The sequence below is a fragment of the Austrofundulus limnaeus genome, unplaced genomic scaffold (assembly GCF_001266775.1).
Source record: "Austrofundulus limnaeus strain Quisiro unplaced genomic scaffold, Austrofundulus_limnaeus-1.0 Scaffold6, whole genome shotgun sequence".
In the NCBI taxonomy this organism is placed as follows: Eukaryota; Metazoa; Chordata; class Actinopteri; order Cyprinodontiformes; family Rivulidae; genus Austrofundulus; species Austrofundulus limnaeus.
In genome coordinates this window covers 4,686,280-4,695,068 of record NW_013952408.1, presented here as the reverse complement: position 1 = coordinate 4,695,068, position 8,789 = coordinate 4,686,280, and the positions used below count along the sequence as shown (strand labels likewise).

The 8,789-nt window shown below is 37.7% G+C and overlaps 1 protein-coding gene across 1 annotated transcript in view; it reads left to right on the top strand.

Annotated features, from left to right (window-relative positions):
- Positions 1-8,380, top strand: part of tnn (tenascin N) — a 36,686-nt gene extending 28,306 nt beyond the window's left edge. Inside the window, exons 10-18 of the mRNA XM_014031535.1 lie at positions 212-472; positions 791-1,054; positions 4,825-4,955; positions 5,404-5,542; positions 5,630-5,781; positions 6,145-6,241; positions 6,335-6,499; positions 6,677-6,840; positions 7,916-8,380. Of these exons, the coding sequence (XP_013886989.1) occupies positions 212-472; positions 791-1,054; positions 4,825-4,955; positions 5,404-5,542; positions 5,630-5,781; positions 6,145-6,241; positions 6,335-6,499; positions 6,677-6,840; positions 7,916-8,083 (1,541 nt within the window). The 3' untranslated portion in view covers positions 8,084-8,380. The remainder of the gene's footprint in view (positions 1-211; positions 473-790; positions 1,055-4,824; positions 4,956-5,403; positions 5,543-5,629; positions 5,782-6,144; positions 6,242-6,334; positions 6,500-6,676; positions 6,841-7,915) is intronic.
- Positions 8,381-8,789: the final 409 nt, after the last annotated feature.

Here is an 8,789-nt window from a genome sequence, read left to right as displayed (position 1 = left end):
ATATATATTCATACATCTAAAAAGTGTATCTTTGGTATAATTTCAAAGCAGCTTGAGCAACACATTTTTTAACTAAAATGTTACATGGTTTAATTCAAGTTTGACACATTTTTGAGTGTTTTTGTTTCATCTATGTACTGCCACATGTTTCTACTGTTTCTGCACTGGATGTAGTAATGCTGTGTTCTACTAAACGTAACTTCCCATGCAGAGCTGGACTCTCCTACTAACCTCTTGGTTGGAGACAAGACAGACTCCAGCTTCAGAGTGAGCTGGGATCACACCCAGGCAGACATCGATGGCTACATGCTGACCTATAGTTCCCCTGAGGGCTCAAGTGAGGAAATCCGCGTTGGATCTGACAGTTCTTATGTAATGACCGGCCTTAAGCCAGGGGTCATCTACACTGTCTATGTCTGGGCTGTGAAGGGGAGCAAAACCAGCAGGAAGACCACTACGCAAGTCGAGACAGGTCTCAGATTGATAACTTTCTGTTCAGAAATAATGCCCCTAATCATGTGTGATTTACTGAACTGATCAAKTATGGCAAAAAGCCTTTCTTTTGAACAGAAATACATAGTATATACTGTAGATGTGCAACAATTTGGATAAAAAGAAATAATGCTTCAGCACATGAAGCACTACTATGAGCAAAGATAGCAGCTTTCATATTAGATCAATAAAAATCTGCCATCACCCAGAATTATTGCGATCTTTCTTTTTAGCTGTTATTTTGTCATTTATTGTTTGATTTGTTGTAATAATGTTCTCCACAAACATCTTCTTCTAGAACTGGATGCTCCAGCTAACCTCTCAGCTCGACTTGAAACAGAGTCCAGCTTCAGCATCTCATGGGATCCAGTCCAGGCAGAAATCGATGGCTACATCCTGACCTACAGCCATCCTGACGGCACGAGCAGAGAAATCCTTTTGAGGCCGGAGAGCACTTCCTATGTGCTGACTGGGATGAGACCTGCAGTTCTCTACACTGTGACCATCAGGGCCTTCAAAGGAAACAAAGCCAGCAGGAGGATCACAACGCAAGCTGAGACAGGTGTGAAATGTCACAATTGGTGGGATAAATCTGCTGAGTATCATGACAAGATAGAAAGAAAACTCTCTTGTACCCCCTAGGAAAAAAATGTTTCTTCATAAGAATCTTACAGCGTATTTCTTTTTTAAGTTCATTCATCTCTTTTCCCATCTGTTTTGGATCATGATCAAAGCAACTGATGCATGCTTTTCTGCTAATGTGTGAACACATCTCTCCTTAAGAAGGTCCATGCAAGATCAAATTAACACGTCCTAAAACAGCCCTGTAACTTTATCTCAGTCAATCAAGCTTAAGTATAAAGAAGCACTCAGAACCACTTTTTACCCCGTAACATTTTATTTCCTTTGTTATACTTTCTACTTTATTTTTAGTTTGCTCAGGTCATGGAATCATTCGTTCTTCTTGGTGAATTTGATCTCAGACTCTTTCATCTAAAAATGTGTTTTTTCCATCAAAGTTTTTTTTAGAACATTTGAACTGCAGACTGAAAAGGGAGTTAAGAAAGTCAAAGCTTTTCAGCTGACGCCATCTGAGATCATATCTGCAGTCATTTCTTCATCAAACCACAGCATCTATGTGAAATTGCTATAACTGTACCTTAACCCCATGCTGTTACTTTTACTCTTTCATTAAGATGATCCACATTCAGATCAGTCACGTTTTGTCAGTGATCCTCTTCATCAAAATCTGTCAGTTTGCCTTCCATTCATCAACCCTCCCAACATGTTCAGTCTATGCACATTCTTTGTTTTCATCCTCGCTAGAACCAAATAAGTGTGTGACATTAAAGTTTATTAAACTCGTCTAGCTCAGTTTGTCACAATAATATTTCAGATCTAATAAAAACTAAATTGCTGAGACCCATTTGGAGCCTTACTGCTGCTGGCAAAACTCATTGATCTTCCTGCCACCTCATATCCTTCAAATCATTCACTTTTAGACTGTCAGAGTGCAATTCCTAAATGCAGCGAATTAAAAAAAAGTTAAACAACTGAGAGATGAAATACCCCATATTGTTGCTTGTATTAATAAATTTCTTCCACTACCATCTTCTGGAATTGGATACTTTTGCTAATCTCTCAACCAAATATGAAACAAACCATAGTTTCAGCCATCATGGGAGTCTATCCAGACAGAAACTGGTGGCTGCAAGGCTCCCACTTGTAAGGTTCTGTCACACTATAACATATTGGACAACTTATGYCAATGTGTGTAAAATGTGTCCCACAAGCTAATCCTGAAGATCACTCTGATCTTGCAATATTCCCTAAYATGATCTTCATAAGTTTAGCATAAGTTGCACTAATGCTGCCCATAAGTTCTGCATAAGTCACAAACACTGTCATACACATATAAGTAATGAATAAGATAGAGACAAGTTATGGATAAGTTATTTGTATGTTAAACTTAGGCTATACATTTGTTCAACTTATGCATTCAACCAAAATAGTTTTCCAGTCTTCTTTTTTTATTCTATCTTCAGTGCATGACAGCATGTTGGATAAATGTTTTATTTGCTGTCAAGCCTGAGACCTGGAGCCATTTACTCTGAGCCATCAAGGGAAACAAGGTTCAACAAAAGCTGAGAGCAGTTCATACAATATAATCAGGCAGATTCTGATTGGATCTTTCTTTTGTAAACAGTGAGTGGAGGTCAACAGATATGAGGAAACCTTGATGCATTAATACCAGCTCTTGACGGAGTTTCATAGTAGTTGCATTGCAGGTTTGCATAGGTGACCATATTGTGCAAATGCACATGCAGATGTCTCAGTAACTTCATGCTTAAACCAATGGGGAAGTGAGGACACAAAAACAGATCACGCTAAGCTTTACAGAACCACATGACATGTGCACCTGCCATCAGAACACCAATATTTGACTTTTTACAACAACACATGCCTTTTTGCACCGTGTCTTGATGACTGTCATCAGCCAGACTATTGGTTCCTCGATCCCATGTGGGCTGGAGAGAAGAGGCAGCTGCATTTAAAAGGCTGCTGTAACTGAGAGGCATGGGATGATGTCAAGTGGCACTGTGTCATGTTTAGCAATGAATCTCAGTTTTGTGTTATCACTCTTGATCATTGTGTGTTTGTACGGCAATGTAGAGAGGAGAGGACCAATACTGCCAATGTTGAGGAGAAACACAGTCATTAAATTGTACACATATGGAGTAAAATACACAAAAAATGATACAAAGGAATGATATATGGGGACCATTTGGGCAATGATTGCTTAAGTGGGTAAGATTGCTGAACAAAGTACTAATGTATTTACTTTTTTAGAATAAATTTTATTTTTTTATCACGAACCATCAAAAAGCTCTGCGTGTTCTAATTCTTCTAACTCTTACAATGTAGCACAAAGTAAGGTTTGAGGTGTTGCGTACTTGGGCTCAAACAGAGTATGGCTGATTTTTTTTTCTTGTTAATAAAACAATATTAGTTTGACACCACCGATAACAGTTTCCAGTCAGTCAGGGTGGCACACATGGCCTTAATTTTGAAGGAATGATGGCTGTCTAATAGGTCAACTTTCAGTGCGGCCTAATGTGATTTAGACTTGGAACATAAAACACACATTATATTTCAAACAAATGTAAATACATATTTAAAGTTTAGTCTTCTGACATATTGATGATTACCCAACACACGAGGGCAACTATCATTTCCTATGCCATAAAAGTGTTGATTTATTAAAGTACAGATTTCTTACAGTCAACAAAACTTCTGTTTTACCAAGTAATACTTTCCACAGGCAGACCATTGTTTACGTCTGAAAACTCAGGAAGTGGTAAAAAGAGGCAGCACATGTGAGCAGGCTTGAACAGGACTATCTTTGTGCAAGCTCGACGATCTGTAAAATCCCCTGGGAGCTCTAAGTGAACGCTTGATCGTTTTCACTAACGCAGTAAATGGCTGAGTTTTTTATTATCAGTTTTTTATAAACATTTCTCATTGTAACTTTCATCACTGGCCTCAGACCAGCTCTGTGCAAAAGGATAAGGTATGACATCAGATACTTCTGGGGTACAGAAAGACATGTGTTTGTACATTTTGGACTTTATTTTGACCAAGTAACAAGCACCATTGATATGTCAGAACTCCTTCAAACCAACAACACTTTGTTTTGTAACTTTCTGCAGAGCATGTATTTCCACCAACTATATTATAATGYTGAGTTTCACATTTTTATTGCTTTATTCTTCCAATATAAATGATTTTTTTGCTTACAGTTACTAAACTTGATAGTTTGATCATTCTGAAATGAGAACACCGCATTATTTCAGACATTTTCGTACCTTCTGGTGACAATATTTTTTTAATATYTTGAGCTGTGGTCAAAGTTTCTTCTTTCAGCATCTTTTTCAAGTCAAAGTCTCAATATATTTCAATATCAGAGACACTATAGCTGCCAGCTTATCTGTAAATTAGAACTGAGCAGGCAGATGGCAATAATCTCTGGTGATCTAAATAGTTTTTCAAATGTGTCCTATAAATAAATTCTCTATAGCTGTACAAACAAACACTTGGAGTTTAATAAGCACCTGAGCAATGATGGATGAGTATCAGGAAGGATTGTACTCCAAGAGACAAAAATTAAAATGTTGGAAAATTAACATCTTTACAGTAGGATTTACAGTTGTATCAGTGAAGAAGCTCTAAAGGAGTAAAAGCCTTGACTTACTTAGTCAACAAAGTCTTTAGAAGACATGTTAATTATCAAGTTAATGCCCTTGTGTAATACGTTATTATTTWCATTCACAGATATTGACCCCCCAAAAGACCTAAAAGTTTCAGACTTGAAACTGGACTCTGCTTCTTTGAGTTGGATTCCTCCTCTGGCAGACATTGAGGGTTACATTCTCACCTACAGGGATGAAGAGGGGAAAATAGAGGTACTGTGATTATATTAACCATAAGCAGACATTATTAAGAGGTTCATAAATCAATTAAAACCCTACAAATGCTTTTTCTACTTTAGAATAACTGTTTGCCATTAGAACTAAAACTCTGAGSTATGTGTGGTGCATGTCAGTTAGTGGGAGTGCACAAATGCATTTCTGTCAACTTGTTTTAAATAAAAAGGGAATATAAAATACTTCACAGTAAAGGTTACATGTTGAATCTAAGCACTGTAGAATACTGACCTCTTGTGGCCACAAACAAAACATATCTGCTGAGCTTTATGTTCATTCTCAGTTAAATACAAATTTTATAAATCATCGTTAAGCATTTCATGAACTTGATTAAATGTATGTAAGTATATGATTTTAATATAATGTGTGAAAATATATCATAAAAAGGCTTCATCAAAATCATTTCTGCTTTTTGTGTTGTGAGTAGACWGTTGAAAGGAAGCTCGGAGCCGACCAAAGAAGCTTTACTGCATCCAACCTGGAGATGGGAAAGAGATATATTGTGACCATTATCGCCTACAGAGGCTACAAGAGGAGCAAGATGGCAGAGACCACCTTCAAAACTGGTCTGTAGTGTATCTATACCTTCACAATTAAACAGCTTTTCTCTTCAACTTTCAATTAGTTTGATATTATTACATCCTCTTCATTAGTGGGCTTGCTGTACCCCTTCCCCATGGACTGCGTACAGATTATGAAGAATGGCAATAGAAACAGTGGCATCTACACCATGTWCATTAACAATGACCACTCGAAACCAATAGAAGTTTTTTGCGACATGGACACGGATGGAGGCGGCTGGCTGGTAGGTTTTATTGATCAGTTCTACAGAACCTATTAAGTCAATATCAGTATTTGTGATTATAATATGAACAATTTATTTATTTGAAATAGTCCCTATTTTTTTTTAGTTCCGCTCTTTTTTAATGCCTGAGAAGTAGATTTTGGTTATGCCCTCAAGACAGTTAACATGATATCTTGTCCTCTCTTCAGTTTTGACACTTTTGAAAAATATATTTTTTCTTTTCATCCCAGCATAATTCTAAATTTTTGTAGTGCTAAATGCTTACAGTTACTTCTGAAATCACAATGAGCAACCACTTTAAGCACATGTGTCGTTTTATTCGTGGAACATCTGTCTGTCAAATCYTGTTCCTGCTGCTTTCAGGTGTTGCAGCGTCGTAACACTGGCAAGCTGGACTTCATGAAACGCTGGAAGCAGTACATAGCAGGTTTTGGCAACCTAACAGAGGAGTTCTGGCTYGGTGAGCGAGGCAGTGATCTTTGAAGGTGTCTCTGCAGATAATAAACCATGCACGCATTAGGTGTTTATCCTGTTTGTCCATCTGCTGCCTCAGGTTTGGAGAAGATATATGAGCTAACCAACACTCCTACTCAATATGAGCTGAGGTTTGACCTGGGCCTGGGCTCAGAGAGGGCCTATGCAGTATATGACAAGTTTAAGATCGCACCAGTCAAGCAGAAGTTTACGCTCACCATTGGCAAATACAGAGGGACAGCAGGTGGGTTTAATACTAACAGGGCTTTTTTATGTTAGAACTAAGATTGTGAGAGTTGTGGAGGCTGTTTTAAACAGAAACAGTAATAAGGATAGMGTGTGGAACAGTTTTAAAGCACAGAGTTGTTAACTCGCTGACACAGCCACTTGTAACACAGTGTGTTTTGTTGATGACGTTCAGGTGATGCCATGACCTACCATGAAGGACGCCCCTGGACAACCATTGATTTAGATAATGACATTTCTCTGGGAAACTGTGCCCTGACCCACCGAGGCGCCTGGTGGTACAAAAACTGTCACTTGGCCAACCTCAACGGCAAATGGGGTGACACCAGACACAGCATGGTGAGTGAGCAAGGAGAAAGCTCTGCAGCAAGGAAAAAATAAAAGGTTAAGTGAATAAAGAAAACACAGCACTTTAAATATGCGTCACACCAAGTGAACTGAGTGGAGGATTTTAAGAACAGAAAAAAAAACAATCAGTCAAAGAGTAGGAAGCAATTAACGGTGTCAGGCGAGGTCGCTACCTTTTCAAAATAAAACAGGAAACAAACTAGAAKCAAAATCAATATTCGTGACTCCGAGTGTAAAAAAATAATGCAAACTTTCTTAGAAGAATAAGATCTTTTAGTTCAGTTCAGTAAAAAAAAGGTATTTATTTTCTTGTTTTATTCATATTAGTATTTGAATGAGTTGTTTAAATGCTTTGTAAAATAATTTTCACTTCAAAAGCTTACAAAAAATGTGAACATTGTCTGCTTGCAACAAAAAAATATCTACTTTTTGTTTTAAAACTAACATAATACAAATCAAACAACTACTTAAAATACCTGAAAAATACATCCCTTTTTTAGCTTTTTGTTTACTGAAATTCAAACAAAATGCTCCCCAGGAGATTGTTTCCTGCTCAACAATCAAGAACACTTCCTCCCAGTCTTTTTTTTTTTTTTTGTCATTGTTGTTGTTAGGGTTTGGATTGTTGGGAAGAAGCTGAAATGACTAGAATCCATCATGAGTGATAAGAAAACACATTTCTCAAACTGGCTTCAAACCTTCAGTGCTTTTTTTTTTCTTTTTTTCACGGGGCTGATAGGGAAACAACAACAGTTATTATGTCTTAGGCAGACTGATACTTCAGAAAATGTCAAGGGATTTCTCTTGTCTTGTCGAGATTCTATCCGTAATAATTCTGTTGCAGATGTCTCCTCCAGTGTTTGTCGCCAAAATGCAATAACAGTCAAAAGAAGTTTGAGCTCACATGATATGAAACCAGAGGCTGGTGCTTATTACTTTTTTTGTCATTCTACCTGTCTGTCATGATGCTGCCTTTCTCTTTTGTGACCGCATTTCTCCGTTTTCCTTCCACCTTTATCTCATCGCTTCTTCTTGTTTCTCATTCAATCTGCCACTTCGCTGTTAGGGAGTCAACTGGGAACCATGGAAGGGACACCTGACATCCCTCGACTTCACAGAGATGAAGATCCGACCCTTGGGATCCATGTCCAGCAGARTGAGGCGATCGCTGATGGCCAGAGAGAGCAGTAAAACCTCAAATGTTCACAAGAAACAGGAGAGCAGCCGAAACTAGAATGTATTAGATCAGCTCCATTAACACTTTTAGCGTTTCTGAACATTCATAGATACAAATAATGCTACACAGGCTTTGTTTCATTTTTTTATTTTTGTTTTTTTGTAAACGTAATGCTAAGAAATGATTTTACTGGTTCAGTTAGAAACCCCTAAAAAATCATGGAAGATGAACCTTTTAGCTAATCATTGTATTTTTGCAAACTAATGGCAGCATCTTCAGTTTACTTGTCTTCTGTTTATTTTATGTTCCAGAAAGGAAAGTTTTTAAAACATTAAAGTGAAAGGAATAAAACACTTTTATGTTTAATGAATGGGTCATTCGTTGGCTTTTGAGATCAATGCCTATAATATATTGATTACACTGTGGCTGCGCCTCGAATGTTGTCACRTCACATCAGTTAGCATGAGACGAGTCAGAAAGTAACAACTGATCTCTGCGTCGAATAGCCTGCTTTTATATTCATATGATGAGGACAGCTCATATCAATCAATGTGACTTGTCTCCATCAAATGCCAATAAGAATGACGCTTGCCTGTGCCATCCCCAGAAACTCAATGACCAAACTCCTGTTTTCAATCTGGAAAGCTGACAGAAGCTATTAATTCTGCTTTGACTTTGACTTTACTTGATTACATTTTTTTAACACTGTTATTACAAACTTGATTTGACAAGGACGGAGACATCAATCAGCCATTCAGCAGAT